This window comes from Pygocentrus nattereri, chromosome 4, assembly GCF_015220715.1.
Source record: "Pygocentrus nattereri isolate fPygNat1 chromosome 4, fPygNat1.pri, whole genome shotgun sequence".
NCBI lineage: Eukaryota > Metazoa > Chordata > Actinopteri > Characiformes > Serrasalmidae > Pygocentrus > Pygocentrus nattereri.
The window spans coordinates 4,237,534-4,262,551 of NC_051214.1; the positions used below are offsets into that span (position 1 = coordinate 4,237,534).

The following is a 25,018-nucleotide window of genomic DNA, read 5'->3' on the forward strand; positions in this document are numbered from 1 at the left end:
TGAGCGCGCGCGCGTCCGTTTTAGGCACCTAATTAAACGAATCGAGCTCAATTCGAGACGTTTCGCGGGCCTTTTCATTCAGGCACCTTCCAGGTCTCCTAGGATGGGGTCTTTTAAGCTGCGCTTTTTTTGTAGGCGTTTGTCATCTTGGTTCAGACCCAGGAAAGCAGCGGCGGCGGTGGAGGCGCAGACTTCGTTATAACGCAGAATCATCGCAGGTAGCGCCAAATCAGGCTTTTGCGCGCTTTAATGACTGAAGCCGTTTCACCGAAAGCGGCCTCGTGCACATGCGCAGTGCGCGCGTCGCTGAGCCGCAGGCTGGGCTCGGGCGCTAAGGAGCGACAGGCTCTCGCCGCGCTGCTACTAATGTGGTGTTTAAGCGGTTCGTGTTCGCCTTCGCGTGTTTTCTGTGCGTGTTCGTGCGCCGTGACTGGACGGTCACCGCTGGGACCGCAGTGTGGTCAGTTTAGATCAGACTGCCCTTGTCACCCGGCGCGCTGGCTGGGAAGTAGGTGAAAGGTCACGGGCTTTCCACCACTGAAGCGATCAGGGTCAGTTACGGGGAAGGCGTCTGAACTATCCATCTTCTTAATCATCATCATCACAGAATGATAATGACAGTTATGAGGCAAATGCAAAAGAAAATGAAGAGAAAAGAACAGTGGGCTGAATTTAAAGTAGAGGATTTCACGCTTGTGGCTTTGTTTGCATCGTAACCCTTTCATTATGTAGAAATTTAGAGAAATTGGGTGGCCTCTCCATGGATCACCACCTTATCGTGGTGGAGGGGTTTGCGTGCTTGAATGATCCTAGGAGCTATGTTGTCTGCAGCAAAGCTCCTGGTAGGGTCTCCCATGACAAACTGGTCCTTGGTGACCAGTCAGACAAAGTGTGATCCAAAATCACCCCCATGAAAACAAGAAAGCAGGACTTGTGTACCCTGCCCGGAACAGGGTTACCGGGGCCCCACCCTGGAGCCAGGCCTGGGGGAGGGGCTCGCCAGTGAGCGTCTGGTGGCCGGGCATTAATTCATGGTGCCCGGCCGGGCCCAGCCCGAAGGAGCTACATGAGTCCCCACCTCCCATCGACCCACCACCGATGGGAGGGGCAGTAGTAGGGGTGCGGTGCATTGTGGATCGGGCAGTGTCCGAAGGCGTGGGCCTTGGCGTTCTGATCCTCGGTTGCTGAAATTGGCTTTTGGAACTTGGAACGTTACCTCACTGGCGGGGAAGGAGCCTGAGTTGGTGCGCGAGGTCGAGAGATACCGGCTAGATATAGTCGGGCTCACCTCAACACACAGCTTGGGCTCTGGGTCCAATCTCCTTGAGAGGGGCTGGACTTTATTCTTTTCTGGAGTTGCCCATGGTGAGAGGCGGTGGGCAGGTGTGGGCTTTCTTATAGCCCCTCGACTCGGTGCCTGTATGTTGGGGTTTTCTCCGGGGGACGAGAGGGTAGCTTCCCTACGCCTTTGGGGTTGGGGAATGGGTCCTGACTGCTGTCTGTGCTTATGCACCGAACAGCAGTTCAGAGTACCCAGCCTTCTTAGAGTCCTTGGGATGGACGCTTGAAAGTGCTCCTCCTGGAGACTCGATTGTCCTACTGGGGGACTTCAATGCTCATGTGGGCAATGACCGTGTGACCTGGAGGGGTGTAATTGGGAGGAATGGCCTCTCTGATCTGAACCCGAGTGGTGTTCAGTTTTTGGACTTCTGTGTTTGTCCATAACGAACACCATGTTTGAGCACAAGGATGTCCATAAGTGCACATGGCACCAGGACACCCTAGGCCGCAGTTCAATGATTGACTTTGTAGTCATGTCATCTGACTTGCGGCCATGTGTTTTGGACACTCGGGTAAAGAGAGGAGCTGAGCTGTCAACTGATCACCACCTGGTGGTGAGTTGGACCAGGTGGTGGGGGAAGATGGCGGTCAGACCAGGCAAACCCAAACGTATAGTGAGGGTTTGCTGGGAACGTCTGGCAGAAGAACCTGTCAGATTGATCTTCAACTCACACCTCCGTCAGAACTTAGACCAGATATCGGGGGAGGTGGGGGACATTGACTCAGAATGGGCCATGTTCCGCTCCTCCATTGTTGAAGCGGCTGACTGTAGCTGTGGCCGTAAGGTAGTTGGTGCCTGTCGGGGCGGTAATCCTCGAACCCGGTGGTGGACACCCCAGGTGAGAGATGCCGTCAAGCTGAAGAAGGAGTTCTACCGGACATGGTTGGCCTGTTGGACACCAGAGGCAGCTGGCCGGTATTGACAGGCCAAGCGATCTGCAGCTTCAGTCGTCGCCAAGGCAAAAACCCGTGTATGGGAGGAGTTTGGTGAGGCCTTGGAAAGTGACTTTGCGTCGGCTCCGAAAAGATTCTGGCAAACCGTCAGGCGACTCAGAAGGGGAAAGCAGTGTGCCACTAGCACTGTATATAGTGGAGATGGTGTGCTGCTGACTTCGACTGAAGACGTCATTGGGCGGTGGAAGGAATACTTTGAGGACCTTCTCAATCCCACCGACACGTTCTCCAGTGAGGAGGCAGAGTCTGGGGACACGGGAATAGGCTCGTCCATTACTGAGGTAGTTAAAAAGCTCCTTGGTGGCAAGGCTCCATGGGTGGATGAGAACCACCCTGAGTTCCTCAAGGCTCTGGATGTTGTGGGGCTGTCTTGGCTGACACGCCTTTTCAACATTGCGTGGACATCGGGGGTGGTGCTACTGGATTGGCAGACTGGGGTGGTGGTGCCTCTTTTTAAAAAGGGGGACCGGAGGGGTGTGTTCCAACTACAGGGGAATCACACTCCTCAGCCTCCCTGGTAAGGTCTATGCAGGGGTGCTGTTCCACTGCACTGATGGGTAAACGCGGAGGTGAAATTTCCCCGTTTGTGGGATTAAAAAGTCTCGCTTAACTTCTATAGGTGATGTCAAAAACCTTGTATCTCCAAAATGTTAACTTTACAGGAGAAGGAGAAAACATACTTTCCTGTTAATGGAAGTCAATGGAACCAGAATTTTTTCCAAGACATTTTGGGCAACGCGCATTTTCAAATTAAGCCAAAAACTGAAAAACGGAGATATGAGGTTTTCTCCCGACAGCAGCGATATAAAAACTACCGTCCAGTTATAGGAATGAAAAATGTAATGTACATTTGCAGGCAAAGGTTTGGGTGCCCCTCTCATCACATGACTAGTCTTATTGATTTTCTAAGTAGAATTAAGTTACCAAGTCCTGTTTTGAATTCTCTGTTTTTGTGAGGTCAGTTTGAAATTGAGAATCAGGTCATTTATATCCACTTATTCAGCCTCTAGCGGCTCAGCAGGCCTTAAATCTGCTAGAAACACTTAATAATGACGAGTAAAGGCCACGTACACGTTTACCTAAACCAGCACTGGCTGTAAACGATCAATACAGAAAAAACACCGTAGTGCGCACTCGATAAATGAAAGATACGTCAGGGGTTGCTTTATATTTGTATCTTGAGATGAAGTCGGATCCCGAGTTGTCGAGATTCCCACCTCGTATTTATTTGGGCTCGTGTGATTGAGCACTGGAGATACATCCCCATCTTTCTGACAGAGCAGCTCAGGTCCTGTTTGCTGAAACTATAGAGAAACAACAAAATCTGGTGACGTTGTGTGGTTTTCACTATCTGCAGTAACAGTGTTGTTGTTGTTTGTTTGTTTGTTTGTTTGTTTTATTTTATTTATTTATTTTTAATTATTGTTATTGTTGTTTATCAGAATTGAAGGATGGCGTCTATGTTGATGAATTCTCTGAGGACCTGCCCGGTGAACTCCTCCAGGGCGCTCCAGTTTGGTAAGCAGCCTTTTTTCCCTTTTATTTCAGGTCATTAATTTGATAAGAAGGTCTAAAAATTAGCGATGCTCCTCATGAACCCGTGGCGCAGATCTACCAAAACAAAAAGGATGAATTGATTTGTGTTGCGAGGAAGAATCTTCTGATTCTGACTGTCCACCCTGATGAAACCAGATCGTGGCGGTGTATTATTTACTGTTTCGTCTGTTTGTTTGTTTAATCTCTTATTTAGCTTATAACTCAGTCTAAGTTAAGTTATACTTTTTAAATCCCACAAACGGGGAAATTCCACCTCTGCATTTAACCCATCCGTGAAGTGAAACACCACATACACACTAGTGAATACACACACACAGTAGAGGGCACTGAGCACACTTGCCCAGAGCGGTGGGCAGCCCTATCCACGGCGCTCGGGGAGCAGTTGGGGGTTAGGTGTCTTGCTCAAGGACACCTCAGTCATGGACTGACGGTGCTGGGGATCGAACCGGCAACCTTCCGGTCACAGGGCCAGTTCCCTAATCCAGCCCACGACTGCCCCTACACTTATGTGTGGGTGGGATCTCCTCCCACCGCTGAGCATGACGTTCGTCAAGGTGGGCATAGCCGAACTAGTGTCGAACTGTCCTGAAGTTGCGTTGGCAGCAGATGGATCGGGGCTGGGGTTCAATTCGCTGGCCAGGTGACCAGGGTCCTTTCTGTCTCACCGTATCTGTGTGGGTTTCGTCCCACAGATCAAAGGAGATGCTAGGCATGAGCGAGTGTGTCTGCCCTGTGATGGCCTGTGTCTGGCCCCCCCACCCCCCAACCCAGATGGATAAGTGGCTTAGAAGATGACTGAATGAATCTGGGATTTAAAAAGTCAAACACTGACCACTTCAAGTCCACCTCCTTGTTTCTACACTCACTGTCCATTTTATCAGCTCCACTGACCATATAGGAGCGCTTTTGTAGGTCTACAGTTACAGACTGTCCGTCTGTTTCTCTGCACCCTGTTCTTCAATGTTCAGGCCCCCCCAGGACCCCCACAAAGCAGGTCGTCCCTGTTGGACAAAAACGTAGAGCGTATCTCCGATAAGTAACTCTACAGAAGAAAAAGTATAAAAAATGACTAGTAAAAAAATCTAAGAAGTGATCAGTGGGTTGTGGTCCCCCTGTTGGCCTGTGGTGGTATTGAATTTTTTTTTTTTAATTAATAATGTCAAATATTATTGTTTTGATAATTATTTGCAAAAATGAAACCTTATTTTTTAGGTCAAGCTTGCTGATCGGCGTGGCAAAACATGGCCAGCTGTGTTCATACTTGATCGCCTGGCTTTCATCGCGGATAAATGACCATAAACAGATCGTTTTCAGTCAGATAATCTATGAATGGCTTGATCTCCAGTGAGTTTGCAAAGCTTAATATTACTTCATTTCTCTGTTTCTTTCTCTCCGTACAGCAACATGGGCTCTCAGCGCATCCGCTCCGCTGCAGGCTCAAGGTGAAAGACACACTACAGTCCAAGGCTTATGAGTGGAATGTATGTTGTAAGGTTTATTTAAAGGACCGATGTGGTACATTTTTCTTTTTGGTTCCCATGTGTAACATACATTGGGCTTAATGCATCAAAAACAGCCATGATTCATGTTAACATGACCATTTTCCAGCTTCTCTGTATCTATTGGCTGTGCCTTTATGACTGATATGCAAATGAGCTCTCCATGTGACTCATTTAAAACAAGATTGTTTTGAAAGACAACATATTACTTCAGCGTGAGTGGGCGTGGCTAAACTCCTGTAGCCTGAATAGGCAGGTATATGGTTGCTGTCCAGTGAAAAACCGTGCAACTCCATTTTTGTCGATTTTTAGTTTTCGACATCATTTCAACAGACCGGCCGTCCTGTGCGTTGTGTACAGATTTCATGATGAATGGACCAATAGAAATGCTCTAAAACCACTTGGAGCAAAATCTCATTACATTGACTTACATTGAAAGGAAAGAGAGTTTTTGCCTTCTCCTGTAAAGTTCATATTTTGGAGGTGCTTGTTTTTCATTGGACAGCGCTGATATGTAAATATTTAGGTTTTTGTGACATCACAGTCAAGCGGTGTATTCAGAATGTGTTATGTTGTGACTTAGTTCCCATATATTGATTTGGGAGTGAATGTTATGTGTTTACAACCTTCATCAAACTCAGTGAATTCAGTTTTTCCACAATATGGGCCCTTTAAAGATTTTATTAAATTTGCATATTTGCCATAGCTCAGGCTGTAAGGTGTTTACTGAACTGTCGGGCACTCGATGTGCCTTATTTTTGAATGCATGACCTTTTTTCATAATTTTTAAAAATGTATTAACAGCAAAAAGTAAGAAGACTCTGTCCAAGCCTGGAGTGAGGAACGTTGTTTTGGTGGAGGGTGTCCGCACACCGTTCCTGCAGGCTGGCACCACGTGAGTAGACATGTCTGTCTGTTAGTCATCAATATAGGGTGCTTTTTATCACGTTAATATAGGCTAAAAATGAAAATTGCCTGGTTATTGGGTGATTCTGAGATAATAATGTCACGGTTACTATGCCTGCAGTGCTCAGTCAGCCGTAGTCCCAGAATATGTTAGAATAATAAAGCTCAATGTGAAGTCCTCTGTCCCTCATGTTAAAGGGGAACTCTGAATAACTCTGTGTTTGAGATGTAAACATGAGCCATTCAGAGTGGGTTTGGTGTGAAATGGTTCAGATCTCTTTACAGTGGTGGTGATGGGAACCAGGCGTCGCCATGACTACAACACAGATATAGACACTTTATTTACCATCCAGAACCACCAGAGAACCTACACGAGTCTCCTGAGCTTTATATGTAATATTGATGGATGTAAAATAATGATAAATCTGAAACAAGAAGCTTTATGTGACTTTATTTTGCCTTGTAACGCACCATGAATAGATTTAGACGTAGTTTTGAGAAGCTTATAAGTATATATCATAAACAATGTGTCAGACATCAAACAATGTATTCTCAGCCGTTTCATGTGATACTTTACTGTAAGGGAACTTTTAGAGGTGGACATCTGGTTCCCATCACCACCACTGTGAACGATTCTCTCTCAGTAAGTTTCTGTCACTCTGAATGAACTTTGTTTACATATCAGCACTTTAATTGTGCAGAAATAAAAAAAATGGCTGGAATTCCTCTTTAAAGTTGTTGATTTAATGTCATGCTTAGAATTAAGACTAAGATTAAGTGACCCTTATTAGTCCCACAGCAGGGAAATTTCACCTCCGCGTTTAACCCATCCATGCAGTGAAACACCACATACACACTAGTGAGCACACACACACTAGGGGGCAGTGAGCACACCTGCCCGGAGCGGTGGGCAGGCCTATCCAGCTGGGGGTTAGGTGTCTTGTTCAAGGGCACTTCAGTCACATACTGTCGGTTCAGGGAATCAAACCGGCTGCCTTCCAGTCACAGGGCTGGTTTACTAACCTCCAGCCCACGACTGCCCCAATGAACAGCACATTATGTGAGGTATGCAAATTTTAAAGCTGCATGACGTAAAAGCTTTTTGTTAGGTAAAGGTAAACTGAGTGAAGAGAATAAAACCAGGCTAAAATATGGTGAGTTTGCCCTGCTCAGAGGCATCTGGTCGGGAGTTTTTCATACCACGTTGTACGTCTTCGCGTATTAACGTCTCACACGCAGCCTCGAAAAGAAGGTCTGGTTCGATGTCAAATGCAAAAGCAACATTATACCGATACAGATGCAACGACAATAATAGACTAGAAAAGTGCCTTTCCTGAAGGAAACGCTGAATAGTTGCGCAGCGGATACTATGGAGGTCAATACGAGGAACGAGGGATGAAAAAACTACATATGGAAGGGTGCGGGTCAGGCGGTGGATTAGATCTGGTGGTCCTGCCCTGAATGAGTACATGTACTTTGGTGGCTGTTGGGGAAAAAGACAGCTTGAGGCTTTGTTGGGTTAGAAAATGAATTGCACTCTAAGGGAGGAGTGAGGGATGAAAAAACAACATATAGAGGAGTGTGGGTCAGTGAGTCTGTGGATTAGAGCTTGGGCACCTGCCCCGAGTGATGAGTATGAGTAAAGAAGCAATACAGTTTGATTGGTGACGAAAATTTATTTGACTCTAAGGACAGAACAAGGGATGAAAAAATGAGAAACAGTAGTGTGGGTAAGTATGGCTATGGATTAGAAGTTAAGGATGTGCCCTGAGTGATGGATAATTCACTCACTTCCTCAGAAGACGTGTCCTTCACCAAGTTTATACTGAATTCTCGTTCAGTCATCAGACTCTTCCGCTCAGGGAAGGGGTCCGAAGCACATTCCACATTTACCAAATGTTCTTCTGCATGTTGCATGCAATTACACGTTTCCACCAGAGAGGGCTCCAAATCCCCAAATCTTACACAGTGCAGCTTTAATATTTTAAAAGCAGAATTTTTGAAGTGACTTATTGACCTGAAATGAAAGAATAGATGGTTACTCTTTAAGGGCACTTCAGTTCAGTGTTTATATGGCTTAGTTTGTTTCTTTCCTTTACAGATACGCTGACCTGATGGCTCATGATCTGGCCAGAGGCGCCCTGCAGTAAGTGCAGTTAGAGCTTTGTGAAGCTCATGACATTTAAAGGGCCCATGCCCTATTATTTATTTTGTATTTTAGTATTTTCCCTGAGATCCACGTATGGCATTTGTGTGGGTTCATGGACCCTGTTCGTTTTTACATGATTAAATCACTGCTGTTTCTGTGCTTTTAAGACTGATATCTGTAAACAAATTCGATATTGACGATTTCTAAAACAAATCTTGTGGGCTTTTTCCTCGTTTTTTGTGGGTGCGTGTTTGTGCAGAGGTCTGCTGAACAGAACTGCGTTCCCTAAAGAAGCCGTGGATTATATTGTCTATGGAACGGTCATTCAGGAGGTGAAGACCAGCAATGTGGCCAGAGAGGTCAGTCTACGAGTTAATTGGCTTACTGGGATTCAGATCATCAGACATTAAAGTGACCACCAATTAAATGTTATTAAGTTGTGAATTTCTTTGGAGAAGAATAAGAATTTTTAGTGCTGTTGTGACCTTAGTTGTATTGTGTGTGTGTGTGTGTGTGTGTGTGTGTGTGTGTGTGTGTGTGTGTGTGTGTGTGTGTGTGTGTAGGCTGCACTGGGAGCCGGATTCTCAGATAAAACTCCAGCTCACACTGTGACTATGGCCTGCATCTCCTCCAACCAAGCCATGACTACAGGTACTATTATTATTATTATTATTATTATTATTATTATTACATTTCATACATTGAGTGCTAATAAACACAGGCACATAAAGAAAACGGTCTACTGTAACAGAAACCCATGAAAGGACAAAAATAAAGCCAGTATATTTAAATAAAAAGTAAATCTAAAGTAAAATGCTTCTAATTATTAGAAAAATTTTACTATTAAGGAAAATTGATTGAAATGCACTGAGGGCAAGGGGCTGAGGGCAAGGGGCTGAGGGCAAGGGGCTGAGGGCAGGGGGCTGAGGGCAGGGGGCTGAGGGCAGGGGGCTGAGGGCAGGGGGCTGAGGGCAGGGGGCTGAGGGCAAGGGGCTGAGGGCAAGGGGCTGAGGGCAAGGGGCTGAGGGCAGGGGGCTGAGGGCAGGGGGCTGAGGGCAGGGGGCTGAGGGCAAGGGGCTGAGGGCAGGGGGCTGAGGGCAGGGGGCTGAGGGCTGGGGGCAAGGGGCTGGGGGCAAGGGGCTGGGAGGTGTATCTGCTGTAGTGTGTCTGTGCCGTGCTGTGAAGTTGAGTCTGCTGTGTTTTGTAGCCGTGGGCTTGGTCGCCTCCGGTCAGTGTGATGCAGTCGTGGCCGGCGGAGTCGAGTTCATGTCGGACGTCCCGATTCGCCACAGCCGTAAAATGAGGAAGATGATGCTGTCGCTAAACAGGGCGAGGACGCTCGGGGCCAGACTGTCTCTGCTGGGATCTCTTCGCCTCTCGCACCTCGTACCTGAGGTACTACAGTACCCACAATGCACCGTACTGCCCTTGAGGACTTCTCCCCTTCAGATGCTGCTGATGAGTCTGTTCAGAAGCCGCTGTGAAAGGCTGTAACGATCCGCAGCTGAAACTTTTAATTTTGGATTTTAAATGAACTCGCTGTGCATCTTTCCCTTTTCTTCTTCAACGTCTGTCTTGTTTCTCTTCTCTTCTTCCCTTTTCCTCTGTCCTCCTCTTCTCCTCTCCTTTCTTTTTCTTTTTTCTTTCATCTTATTTTTCGTTTCTGTGTGCTTTGCTCACTTATTCCCTTCTTTTGTATGTTCCCTCTCTCCCTCTCTTTCTAGCTCCCTGCAGTGTCTGAATTCTCCACAGCAGAAATGATGGGTCACTCTGCTGACCGTTTGGCTGCTGCGTTCGGCATTTCCCGGCTCGACCAGGACGAGTTTGCTCTGCGCTCCCACGTGCTCGCTAAGAAGGCGCAGGACGAGGGTCTGCTCACTGACATCGTCGACTTCAAAGTGCCTGGTGGGCTTCATGATTCCTTAATCGAAAGGGTGGACGTCTTTAAAAAACGAAACAAACGAGTATTATTTGTAGACGAGTGGATTAAAGTAATCGGATTATAATAATTATGCTTACAGTAAAGTATTCAGTAAAGCGTTCGCATGTTTTGAGCTAAAGTTTTATGATGCATTGAGAGGTTTCCTAAAGGGTCCTATATGAGATCTGGTCAGTCAGTGAAGTGAGACGCGAGGTGTTTGAGTCATGCTGCTGTTCTGGCTATGTTGTTGCAGGAAAGGACATCGTCTCCAAGGACAACGGTATCCGGCCCAGTACCATGGAGCAGATGTCCAAACTGAAACCCGCCTTCATCAAACCGCATGGAACCGTCACTGCTGCTAACTCCTCCTACCTGGTCAGTGACCGGTCATATTTGTTTTTGCTGTCCAACTAACATTGACGCCACCCACCTATTGTAGTTCATCACTAGTTGGACGTGGCTGTTAAACCAGCTGATCATATCAGTGCACTGTGTCTGCACTGATGGTAGCAGTTGCTTGCAGTTACATATCACCACCACAGGGGGCTCCAAATCCCCAAACTTAACTCCGGGCTGCTATAAGCCCGATGTGAAGACTGTGTGATGGGAATGATCCTCGGCTCTTATGTTGGATTCGGAAGTTTTCTGTCTAACTAAAAATCCTGATTTGTGAAAAATTGTATAAAAATATAACACTGTGTGTGTGTGTGTGTGTGTGTGTGTGTGTGTGTGTGTGTGTGTTAGACCGACGGCGCCTCTGCTGTGCTGATAATGTCAGAAGAGAAAGCGCTCGCTATGGGTTACAAGCCTAAAGCGTACCTGAGGTAAACAACACAATTCAGTACAGTAACAATGACACAGCAACAATAAGAGAAATTTAATTTAAACACAATCCAACACAACATTGCTACACAAAACAATGACAGTATTAAACAAAATAACAGCAGTTAGTCAGTCATAGTAACACAACGCTGCTGCAGAGAATAACACTATACTGATAACTGCAATGCTACACAGTATAGTAACAACAATATGGTACCGCACCACTGCTACACAAAAATACTGCACCAGTGCTACACAAAATAATACCGCACCACTGCTACACAAAAATACTGCACCAGTGCTACACAAAATAATACCGCACCACTGCTACACAAAATAATACCGCACCAGTGCTACACAAAAATACTGCACCACTGCTACACAAAATAATACCGCACCACTGCTACACAAAAATACTGCACCACTGCTACACAAAAATACTGCACCACTGCTACACAAAAATACTGCACCACTGCTATACAATATAATACCGCACCACTGCTACACAAAAATAATACCGCACCACTGCTACACAAAATAATACCGCACCACTGCTACACAAAAATACTGCACCACTGCTACACAAATACCGCACCACTGCTACACAAAATAATACCGCACCACTGCTACACAAAAATACTGCACCACTGCTACACAAAAATACTGCACCACTGCTACACAAAAATACTGCACCACTGCTATACAATATAATACCGCACCACTGCTACACAAAAATAATACCGCACCACTGCTACACAAAATAATACCGCACCACTGCTACACAAAAATACTGCACCACTGCTACACAAAAATACTGCACCACTGCTACACAAAAATACTGCACCACTGCTACACAAAAATACCGCACCACTGCTATACAATATAATACCGCACCACTGCTACACAAAAATACTGCACCACTGCTACACAAAAATACTGCACCACTGCTACACAAAAATACTGCACCACTGCTACACAATATAATACCGCACCACTGCTATACAATATAATACCGCACCACTGCTATACAATATAATACCGCACCACTGCTACACAAAATAATACCGCACCACTGCTACACAAAATAATACCGCACCACTGCTATACAATATAATACCGCACCACTGCTACACAAAATAATACCGCACCACTGCTACACAAAATAATACCGCACCACTGCTACACAAAAATACGGCACCACTGCTACACAAAAATACGGCACCACTGCTACACAAAAATACCGCACCACTGCTACACAAAATAATACCGCACCACTGCTACACAAAAATACTGCACCACTGCTACACAAAATAATACCGCACCAGTGCTACACAAAAATACCGCACCAGTGCTACACAAAAATACTGCACTGCTACACAAATACCGCACCAGTGCTACACAAAATAATACCGCACCACTGCTACACAAAAATACTGCACCACTGCTACACAAAAATACCGCACCACTGCTACACAAAAATACCGCACCACTGCTACACAAAAATACCGCACCACTGCTACACAAAAATAATACCGCACCACTGCTACACAAAATAATACCGCACCACTGCTACACAAAAATACTGCACCACTGCTACACAAAATAATACCGCACCACTGCTACACAAAAATACTGCACCACTGCTACACAAAAATACTGCACCACTGCTATACAATATAATACTGCACCACTGCTACACAAAATAATACCGCACCACTGCTACACAAAATAATACCGCACCACTGCTACACAATATAATACCGCACCACTGCTACACAATATAATACCGCACCACTGCTACACAAAATAATACCGCACCACTGCTACACAAAATAATACCGCACCACTGCTACACAAAAATACCGCACCACTGCTACACAAAAATACCGCACCACTGCTACACAAAATAATACCGCACCACTGCTACACAAAATAATACCGCACCACTGCTACACAAAATAATACCGCACCACTGCTACACAAAATAATACCGCACCACTGCTACACAAAATAATACCGCACCACTGCTACACAAAAATACCGCACCACTGCTACACAAAAATACCGCACCACTGCTATACAATATAATACCGCACCACTGCTACACAAAATAATACCGCACCACTGCTACACAAAATAATACCGCACCACTGCTATACAAAATAATACCGCACCACTGCTACACAAAAATACCGCACCACTGCTACACAAAATAATACCGCACCACTGCTACACAAAAATACCGCACCACTGCTACACAAAATAATACCGCACCACTGCTACACAAAATAATACCGCACCACTGCTACACAAAAATACCGCACCACTGCTACACAAAATAATACCGCACCACTGCTACACAAAATAATACCGCATCACTGCTACAATAACAATATAACAATAACACAACAGTCCCACACAGTAACAATAAAATAACTACGCAGCGTAACAGTAACAGCAGTTCTACACAGTACCAATACGTGTAACAATGCTACACAATGTAACAGAAGCACAGCAGTAACGTTACACAATAACAAAGCGGTATTACACAATATAAGCACAACAATGATGCTACACACTAAGCACAGGAATAACAGCACTACAGGGTCTATAATTATAACGTCACAGTGATCCGTAACAGCAGTAACAGTGCTGCACAATTACAGCCGCTGTTCAGGTCCACAACACAACACCTGCCCGATGCTACACACTGAGCGACGGCACGGCGGGCGGGTCCCGCTTCTTCCTGCGTGTTTGGTACTGAAAGTTTTGTGTTGTTCTTGTTTGTTTGTTTTTGTTTTAGAGATTTTGTGTACGTATCCCAGGACCCTAAAGACCAGCTTCTGCTGGGGTGAGTGACAGCTTCCTTTTCAGCGCTCGTGGCTTTCTTCTCTCGTTCCCTCTGTTTTTGTTTTGCTGGGTTTTTTTTGTTGCGTCGAGCTTGTAGTTGTGCTGGTAAAGCGGCGAGCGGCTCTGCTGCGGTTTGTTTGTGTCGATCGCTCGTTTTAAACTATGCATGCTGTGTACATTTGCGAGCTGCTCCGGCTGCTTCGATGCGCTCAGCCAGTGTTCGCTGCTCAAACAGGAGTCGGTGCGGTTTTCAGTCGGGGACGGAAAAACGAGCCCATTATTCTTTTACAGAACTTCTGCTCCTGGTATTTCACGAAAACAGGCCCCAAACCAAGACTGGTGTATAGGGGGAGGGGTGGGGGGGGGGCACATTTTGCTTTTTGTGAAGTCATTTTAAAAATACTTGAGTTGGGATATTCATATTTTTGACAGACAGACAGATCAACTGATAGATACACGTCAAATTATATATGAACTCTGTTTAACACAGAGAATCACATCAACGACAGAGTTATTGTTTGTCCAGTGAATAGAACCATCAGTAAGGCTGACCGACCGCTCTGGATTTTGCCGGGAGACTGTGGATAGGACATGTGGTGATGTGGCCAGAAGCTCGCGCTGTAAGAAGGCTGTTGATCTGAGCCCCGTCTGCGAAAGTTCACACATTTTAACGCACACTTACTGTTTATTTGTAGTCGTGGCACGTTTTATATCTTATAGTTCATATTTTTTCCAATGTGGGTCCTTTTTTATAAAAAGGTTTTTCCTCATTTTGTCCCCTTTCTAAAAGATTTCTGAACTGTGAATTGCTGTTATACAGTCTACAGTGCCTGTTAGATTAAAATAACATAAATTTAAAAATCATGTGGAAATATTTGATACGCCTCGTTCTGTTTCATCACTTATGAAGCATTTGAGGGTTGTTGCTATTTAGTTGTTTGTTTGTTTGTTTGTTTGTTTGTTTGTTTTGTAAGCTCTTGCAAGGCATGTTGTCTTTTTTTTTCTTTTTCTTTTTTTCTTCTTTTTCTTTCCTTTTTTCTTTTTTCTTTTTTTTTCTTTTTTTTTTTTCTTTCTTTTTTCTTTTTCTTCCTTTTAATTGTGCCTTTTAGTTTAAAACCCTTGCAAGTTGTAGTTGTAAGAGTGAGGAAGGTACGAGTTTTACTAAGAAAGTTATGGAGACGTCTGAATCTGTTTGTAGTGACTCTTTTTCTGATTTTCTATTTCACGGAAAATTGACTAAAATGCGATGTGTATCTTTCAGCCCGACCTACGCCATCCCAAAAGTTCTGGAGAGGAGTGGCCTGACGCTGGCTGACATCGATGCGTTTGAATTCCACGAGGCGTTCGCTGTGAGTGTCTTTTTTTTTTTTTTTTTTTCCCCACTTTTTCGTTTGTTCAATTTTTATCACTCTTTCTCAAACCCAAGGTTGCTTTACAGACATATCCCATAATCACCTGAATAATAAACGCATTAATCAGTCAATATTTGAAGTCTCAGGGAACACGGTGTAAAATATTAAGCATCCACCAAAGTTCGAAAGGAAAAAAGACAGAAATATAATAAAACAGAAATATAATAAAACAGAAATATAATAAAACAAGGTTTAAAAAGGCTGATCAGGCCTGTCTGAGAACTGTGTGGGCGTGGTCCTGATATTCTAATGAGTGTGTGATTGACAGCCCTCAGTCCAACACCGCCGGCCTGCAGAACAAAACCAGCTTCTATATGGAGACGTGTTTAAAAAGGTTCTTATTCACTGTACTGCTGGATGTTCACATTTAAAGGGGAACTCCACCGATTTTTCTAAATTTCTACATAATTTAATGGTTAAGATATAAACAAAGTGACTCATTGGTCTGATGTGAACTTACCGGGTCAGAACTGTTCACAGTGGTGGTGGTAGGAACCAGACGTCCACCTCTAAAAGCTCCCTGACAGAAAGTTCCCACCCGATATGGTTTTGAATTCACTGCTTGATATCAGAGACGCTGCTTTACAGTAGTTTTTTTACAGTAGACAAGCTTTGGTCCAAAAAAATACAACCCCAATTCCAATGAAGTTGGGACGTTGTGTAAAACATAAAAAAAAACTGAATACGATGATTAACAAATCCTTTTCAGCCTATATTCAACTGAATACACTACAAAGACAAGATATTTAATGTTCAAACGGATGAACTGCTGTTTTTTGCAACACCTGTTTGGAACATTCCACAGGTGAACAGGTTAACTGGAAACAGGTGAGTGTCATGATTGGGTATAAAGGGAGCATCCCTGAAAGGCTCAGTCGTTCACAAGCAGGGACGGGCGAGGTTCACCACTCTGTGAAGAACTGCGTGAGCAAATAGTCCAACAGTTTAAAAACAACGTTTCTCAACGTGCAACTGCAGGAATTTAGGGATTTCATCATCTACAGTCCATAATATCATCAAAAGATTCAGAGAATCTGGAGAAATCTCTGCAGGTAAGCGGCGAGGCAGAACACCAACACTGAATGCCCATGACCTTCGATCCCTCAGGCGGCACTGCATTAAAAACCCACATCATTCTGTAATGGACATTCCCACATGGGCTCAGGAACACTTCGGAAAACCACTGTCAGTGAACTCAGTTCGTCGCTCCATCTACAAGTGCAAGTTAAAACTCTGCCATGCAAAGCGAAGCCACATATCAACACCACCCAGAAACGCTGCCGCCTTCTCTGGGCCGAGCTCATCTGAGATGGACTGACGCAGAGTGGAAAAGTGTCCTGTGGTCTGACGCGTCCACATTTCACACTGTTTCTGGAAATCAGGGACATCGTGTCCTCCGGGCCAAAGAGGAAAAGGACTGTCTGGTTTGTTTTCAGCTCAAAGTTCAAAAGCCAGCATCTCTGATGGTGTGGGGGGGTGTTAGTGCCCATGGCAGGGGTAACCTGCACATCTGTGAAGGCACCATTAATGCTGAAAGGTACATACAGGTTTTGGAGCAACATCTGCTGCCATCCAAGCAGCGTCTTCCTCAGGGACGTCCTGCTTATTTCAGCAAGACGATGCCAAGCCACATTCTGCACGTGTTACAACAGCGTGGCTTCGTAGTAAAAGAGTGCGGGTACTAGACTGACCTGCCTGCAGTCCAGACCGTCTCCCATTGAAAATGTGTGGCACATTATGAAGCGGAGCCCCCGGACTGCTGAGCAGCTGAAGCTGTACATCAAGCAGGAATGGGAAAGAATTCCACCTACAAAGCTTCAACAATCAGTGTCCTCAGTTCCCAAACGCTTACTGAGTGTTAAAGGAAAGGTGATGTAACACAGTGGGAAACACGCCCCTGTCCCAACTTCTTTGGAACGTGTTGCAGGCATCAAATTCAAAATGAGTGAATATTTACAAAAAACAATAAAGTTTATCTGTTTGAACATTAAATATCCTGTCTTTGGGTGTTCAGTAGTGCACAGTGTATTCCAGTGTTTTATGGAATACGCAATGTTTTTCATTTTTATGTTATGCTGCTGCTTTTTAGATAAAATGTAATGTTTATATTCGTTCCTTACAGGGCCAAGTTTTGGCTAATCTGACCGCCATGGAGTCGGACTGGTTTGCTCAGAACTGCATGGGCCGGAAAGCTAAGGCAAGTGTGCTTCTGCGTGCAAAAGTTTGTGCCCCTTTGTCAAATTGCATGTTTTTGTTGATTTGAAGTGATGTTCGTTCGTTCTCTGCACGTTTTAAAGCACCGTTCCTGTTTATTTGCAGAATTTTACATTTTGGGAGGAAAAATAAAACATATGTGAAAATTTACAAAAAAAGTACTGTATTTGAGTTTGTTCCATTTTATGGGTGGTTTAACTTAGAAAATCAGCAACCAGGGGTGTTCAGAATTTTGCATACCTGTATGTGTTTTAACCCTGTGTGTGCTGGTGTCTCAGGTGGGCGCCCCACCGATGGAGAAGTTTAACCTGTGGGGTGGATCGCTCTCTCTTGGACACCCGTTCGCCGCCACCGGCTGCAGGCTGGTTACTATGGTAGCCCACCGGCTTAAGAAAGAGGGGGGGCAATACGGGCTGGTGGCAGCATGTGCTGCAGGAGGACAGGTAAGGTCATACACCTGGGTGGACAGTACAGAGAAACTGCACACGAAGGGGAATTCCATGGATTTTTTTTTTTTTTTTCCCAAAGAGAGAAAAGGCTGGAAGAAAGAAAACGGAAGATTAAATGGGTGTAAAAATCTACCACTTGAGTCGTTTTAGCGAGAATGAAAATCAGACACGATGATTTAAACAGCTGTTTAGTTTCTTCGCTCTCCGCTGGTCAGCAGCGGCGCGTCCAAGCAGTTTGAGCAGTAGATTAAACTCAAACATGGTCCACTGCAGCTGCGCCGAGTGGCCTTGAACTTGCATGCTTTTCATCACTGTGTGCCTTCCTTTCCTGCCTGCCTGCCTTCCTGCCTGCCTGCCTGCCTGCCTGCCTTCCTGCCTTCCTGCCTGCCTGCCTGCCTTCCTGCCTTCCTGCCTTCCTTCCTGCCTTCCTTCCTGCCTTCCTTACTTCTGTCCTTCCTTCCTTCCTTCCTTCCTTCCTTCCTTCCTTCCTGCCAGCACTCCTGCCTGCCTTCCTTCACTCCTGCCTTTCTTTCTTTCTGCCTGCCTGCACTCCTGCCTTCCTTCCTGCCTGCCTGCCCTCCTGTCTTCCTACCTTCCTGCCTTCCTTCCTGCCGTTCTGCCTTCATTCCCTCCTTCCTGCCTTCCTTCCTTCCTTTGTTCCTTCCTTCCTGCCTTCCTTCCTTCGAGCATCGCTACAATGAATGTTTTTAATATTTCAGTGCATAAGTAAATAATTAACGTGCTGATGTTCATGAAGAAGCCCAGACAGAATCTGAAAGTCTTTAGTGTTTATTCTAGCTGACGTGTCAGTTTTGAATCTCTGTTGTCCTTTTGCACTTTTCTCTCAGGCCAACGCGCTCTTTCTCTTCTCCTTCAGGGCCACGCCATGCTGGTTGAGGCCTGTCCTCAGTAGGACCGGACGTGACGTGGCATCATCTGTAACTAACATGCATATACACACACACACACACACACACACACACACACACACACACACACACACACACACACACACACACACATACATACAGACGCAATGCAGGGCAGATCCTGTACATAATGCACCGTAATGCCTTGAGAGAGCACGTCTGAGTGTGATCTGAATGTATGTGCTGAGGCTGAAATCACAGGGGCGACTATAGCAAGAGGATCTTATTAGCAGTTATACGCTCTTAAAATGATGGTTCTTAAGGGTTCTTTAGTGAAGGAAATGGTGTATAGAACCATGAACACTCAAAAACTTTGCATGATTTTCATTCAATATTTTTCAGATCATGCTGAATTTGCTGATGATGGCTAGAAGCCTTTTCATAAACGTTCTATGTAGAACCATTTTCTTTACTAAAGAACCCTTGGAGAACCTTATTTAAGTGTATATCGTGCTGACTCTTCTGAATATTGTTTTTTTTTGACTGTTATAACTCTGTGATCTCAGTTCAAACTCCTCTTTTAAGAATTGCATTGATGGTTGATTTGCCGTTGTATCAGATTCCTGATTAGCTTTAGCTCTTAATATAGAGTCTATAATCAGGCCTAAGAACTAAGGAAACTCACTCAAGCTCGCATGTGTTGATGCCAAGGCCGACTGTTTCCATTGTGTCTTTATTTTCTTTTTCTAGTCATTTTCGCAAATAAATAAATAATTAATTTAAAACTGCATTTTGTCTTTGGTCTTTCTGTCTCATACTAGGCGCAGGTAGGGTAACTGAGCAAAACCACACACGGTCTGAGGACGTTTTCCAGTAGTTTTCTGAAGGTTTTAGCTTAAAAAAACAGTCTACACTCTGTCTATTCTAGAGTTCTACACTCTGTCTATTCTAGTGAGAGTTCTACACTCTGTCTATTCTAGAGTTCTACACTCTGTCTATTCTAGAGTTCTACACTCTGTCTAGAGTTCTACACTCTGTCTATTCTAGTGAGAGTTCTACACTCTGTCTATTCTAGTGAGAGTTCTACACTCTGTCTATTCTAGAGTTCTACACTCTGTCTATTCTAGAGTTCTACACTCTGTCTATTCTAGAGTTCTACACTCTGTCTATTCTAGTGAGAGTTCTACACTCTGTCTATTCTAGTGAGAGTTCTACACTCTGTCTATTCTAGAGTTCTACACTCTGTCTGTTCTAGTGAGAGTTCTACACTCTGTCTATTCTAGAGTTCTACACTCTGTCTATGCTAGTGAGAGTTCTACACTCTGTCTATTGTAGAGTGAGTTCTGCACTCTGTCTATTCTAGAGTGAGTTCTACACTCTGTCTGTTCTAGAGTTCTACACTCTGTCTGTTCTAGAGTTCTACACTGTCTATTCTAGTGAGAGTTCTACACTCTGTCTATTCTAGTGAGAGTTCTACACTCTGTCTGTTCTAGAGTTCTACACTCTGTCTGTTCTAGAGTTCTACACTCTGTCTATTCTAGAGTTCTACACTCTGTCTATGCTAGTGAGAGTTCTACACTCTGTCTATGCTAGTGAGAGTTCTACACTCTGTCTATTCTAGAGTTCTACACTGTCTATTCTAGAGTTCCACACTCTGTCTATTCTAGTGAGAGTTCTACACTGTCTATTCTAGAGTTCCACACTCTGTCTATTCTAGTGAGAGTTCTACACTGTCTATTCTAGAGTTCCACACTCTGTCTATTCTAGTGAGAGTTCTACACTAGAATAGACAGTGTAGAACTCTCACTAGAATAGACAGAGTGTAGAACTCTAGAATAGACAGAGTGTAGAACTCTCACTAGCATAGACAGAGTGTAGAACTCTCACTAGCATAGACAGAGTGTAGAACTCTAGAATAGACAGAGTGTAGAACTCTAGAATAGACAGAGTGTAGAACTCTAGAATAGACAGAGTGTAGAACTCTAGAACAGACAGAGTGTAGAACTCTAGAACAGACAGAGTGTAGAACTCTAGAACAGACAGAGTGTAGAACTCTCACTAGAATAGACAGTGTAGAACTCTCACTAGAATAGACAGTGTAGAACTCTCACTAGAATAGACAGTGTAGAACTCTCACTAGAATAGACAGAGTGTAGAACTCTAGAATAGACAGAGTGTAGAACTCTCACTAGCATAGACAGAGTGTAGAACTCTCACTAGCATAGACAGAGTGTAGAACTCTAGAATAGACAGAGTGTAGAACTCTAGAATAGACAGAGTGTAGAACTCTAGAATAGACAGAGTGTAGAACTCTCACTAGAATAGACAGAGTGTAGAACTCTAGAATAGACAGAGTGTAGAACTCTAGAACAGACAGAGTGTAGAACTCTAGAACAGACAGAGTGTAGAACTCTCACTAGAATAGACAGAGTGTAGAACTCTCACTAGAATAGACAGAGTGTAGAACTCTCACTAGAATAGACAGAGTGTAGAACTCTCACTAGAATAGACAGAGTGTAGAACTCTAGAATAGACAGTGTAGAACTCTCACTAGCATAGACAGAGTGTAGAACTCTAGAATAGACAGAGTGTAGAACTCTAGAATAGACAGAGTGTAGAACTCTAGAACAGACAGAGTGTAGAACTCTAGAACAGACAGTGTGTAGAACTCTCACTAGAATAGACAGAGTGTAGAACTCTCACTAGAATAGACAGAGTGTAGAACTCTCACTAGAATAGACAGAGTGTAGAACTCTAGAATAGACAGAGTGTAGAACTCTAGAATAGACAGAGTGTAGAACTCTAGAACAGACAGAGTGTAGAACTCACTCTAGAATAGACAGTGTAGAACTCACTCTAGAATAGACAGTGTAGAACTCACTCTAGAATAGACAGAGTGTAGAACTCTCACTAGCATAGACAGAGTGTAGAACTCTAGAATAGACAGTGTAGAACTCTAGAATAGACAGAGTGTAGAACTCTAGAATAGACAGAGTGTAGAACTCTCACTAGAACAGACAGAGTGTAGAACTCTCACTAGAATAGACAGAGTGTAGAACTCTCACTAGAATAGACAGAGTGTAGAACTCTCACTAGAATAGACAGAGTAGAACTCTAGAATAGACAGAGTGTAGAACTCTAGAATAGACAGAGTGTAGAACTCTAGAATAGACAGTGTAGAACTCTCACTAGAATAGACAGTGTGGAACTCTAGAATAGACAGAGTGTAGAACTCTAGAATAGACAGAGTGTAGAACTCTCACTAGACAGAGTGTAGAACTCTCACTAGACAGAGTGTAGAACTCTCACTAGACAGAGTGTAGAACTCTAGAACAGACAGAGTGTAGAACTCTCACTAGAATAGACAGTGTAGAACTAGACAGAGTGTAGAACTCTCACTAGAATAGACAGAGTGTAGAACTCTCACTAGAATAGACAGAGTGTAGAACTCTCACTAGAATAGACAGTGTAGAACTCTCACTAGAATACACAGAGTGTAGAACTCTCTCTAGAATACACAGAGTGTAGAACTCTAGAATAGACAGAGTGTAGAACTCTAGAATAGACAGAGTGTAGAACTCTAGAATAGACACAGTGTAGAACTCTAGAATAGACACAGTGTAGAACTCTAGAATAGACACAGTGTAGAACTCTCACTAGAATAGACACAGTGTAGAACTCTCACTAGAATAGACAGAGTGTAGAACTCTAGAATAGACACAGTGTAGAACTCTCACTAGAATAGACACAGTGTAGAACTCTCACTAGAATAGACACAGTGTAGAACTCTAGAATAGACAGAGTGTAGAACTCTCACTAGAATAGACAGAGTGTAGAACTCTCACTAGAATAGACAGAGTGTAGAACTCTAGAATAGACAGAGTGTAGAACTCTCTCTAGAATAGACAGTGTAGAACTCTAGAATAGACAGAGTGTAGAACTCTCACTAGAATAGACAGTGTAGAACTCTAGAATAGACAGAGTGTAGAACTCTAGAATAGACAGAGTGTAGAACTCTCTCTAGAATAGACAGAGTGTAGATCTCACTAGAATAGACAGAGTGTAGAACTCTGTCTATTCTAGAGTTCTACACTCTGTCTATTCTAGAGTTTTACACTCTGTCTATTCTAGAGTTCTACACTCTGTCTATTCTAGAGAGAGTTCTACACTCTGTCTATTCTAGAGTTCTACACTCTGTCTATTCTAGTGAGAGTTCTACACTGTCTATTCTAGAGTTCTACACTCTGTCTATTCTAGAGTTCTACTCTATTCTAGAGAGAGTTCTACACTCTGTCTATTCTAGAGAGTTCTACACTGTCTATTCTAGAGAGAGTTCTACACTCTGTCTATTCTAGAGTTCTACACACTGTCTATTCTAGTGAGAATTCTACACTCTTGTCTATTCTAGTGAGAACTCTACACACTGTCTATTCTAATGAGAACTCTTCACACTGTCTATTCTAGTGAGAACTCTTCACACTGTCTATTCTAGTGAGAATTCTACACTGTCTATTCTAGTGAGAATTCTACACTGTCTATTCTAGTGAGAACTCTACATACTGTCTATTCTAGTGAGAACTCTACATACTGTCTATTCTAGTGAGAGTTCTACACTCTGTCTATTCTAGTGAGAGTTCTACTCTGTCTATTCTAGTGAGAGTTCTACACTGTCTATTCTAGAGAGAGTTCTACACTGTCTATTCTAGAGAGAGTTCTACACTCTGTCTATTCTAGAGAGAGTTCTACACACTGTCTATTCTAGTGAGAATTCTACACTGTTGTCTATTCTAGTGAGAACTCTACACACTGTCTATTCTAGTGAGAACTCTTCACACTGTCTATTCTAGTGAGAACTCTTCACACTGTCTATTCTAGTGAGAATTCTACACTGTCTATTCTAGTGAGAACTCTACATACTGTCTATTCTAGTGAGAACTCTACATACTGTCTATTCTAGTGAGAGTTCTACACTCTGTGTATTCTAGTGAGAATTCTACACTGTCTATTCTAGTGAGAACTCTACACACTGTCTATTCTAGTGAGAACTCTACACACTGTCTATTCTAGTGAGAATTCTACACTCTGTCTATTCTAGTGAGAATTCTGCACACTGTATTCTAGTGAGAATTCTGCACACTGTATTCTAGTGAGAATTCTACACTGTCTATTCTAGTGAGAATTCTACACTCTGTCTATTCTAGTGAGAATTCTACTGTCTATTCTAGTGAGAATTCTACACTGTCTATTCTAGAGTTCTACACTCTGTCTATTCTAGTGAGAATTCTACTGTCTATTCTAGTGAGAATTCTACTGTCTATTCTAGTGAGAATTCTACTGTCTATTCTAGTGAGAATTCTACACTCTGTCTATTCTAGTGAGAATTCTACACTCTGTCTATTCTAGTGAGAATTCTGCACACTGTATTCTAGTGAGAATTCTACACTCTGTCTATTCTAGTGAGAATTCTACACTCTGTCTATTCTAGTGAGAATTCTACACTCTGTCTATTCTAGTGAGAATTCTGCACACTGTATTCTAGTGAGAATTCTACACTCTGTCTATTCTAGTGAGAATTCTACACTCTGTCTATTCTAGTGAGAATTCTACACTCTGTCTATTCTAGTGAGAACTCTACACTGTCTGATCACTCTAGTGAGAATTCTACACTGATCACTCTAGTGAGATTTCTACTCTGTCTGATCACTAGTGAGAATTCTACACTGTATTCTAGTTAGAATTCTACACTGTATTCTAGTGAGAATTCTACACTGTCTGATCACTCTAGTGATAATTCTACACTGTCTATTCTAGTTAGAATTCTACACTATCTTCTAGTTAGAATTCTACACTGTCTGATCACTCTAGTGAGGATTCTACTCTGATCACACTAGTGAGGATTCTACTCTGTCTGATCACTCTAGTGAGAATTCTACTCTGTCTGATCACGGTAGTGAGGATTCTATTCTGTCTGATCACGCCTGTGAGGATTCTACTCTGTCTGATCACGCTAGTGAGGATTCTACTCTGTCTGATCACTCTAGTGAGAATTCTACTCTGATCACTCTAGTGAGGGTT

General features: G+C 43.7%; 1 protein-coding gene across 1 annotated transcript; it reads left to right on the top strand.

Moving 5' to 3' along the window:
• The first annotated feature begins 66 nt into the window (after positions 1–66).
• hadhb (hydroxyacyl-CoA dehydrogenase trifunctional multienzyme complex subunit beta) lies at positions 67–19,733 on the top strand. Its single transcript, XM_017714723.2, has 16 exons — positions 67–218; positions 3,738–3,813; positions 5,253–5,294; positions 6,156–6,246; positions 8,359–8,403; positions 8,666–8,765; positions 8,970–9,057; positions 9,614–9,801; positions 10,131–10,311; positions 10,581–10,702; positions 11,072–11,151; positions 13,953–14,000; positions 15,261–15,348; positions 17,534–17,608; positions 17,904–18,068; positions 18,952–19,733. Exons 2-16 carry the CDS (start codon positions 3,747–3,749, stop codon positions 18,985–18,987), a joined length of 1,416 nt encoding a protein of 471 aa, XP_017570212.1. The 5' UTR covers positions 67–218; positions 3,738–3,746; the 3' UTR covers positions 18,988–19,733.
• The last annotated feature ends 5,285 nt before the right edge of the window (positions 19,734–25,018 follow it).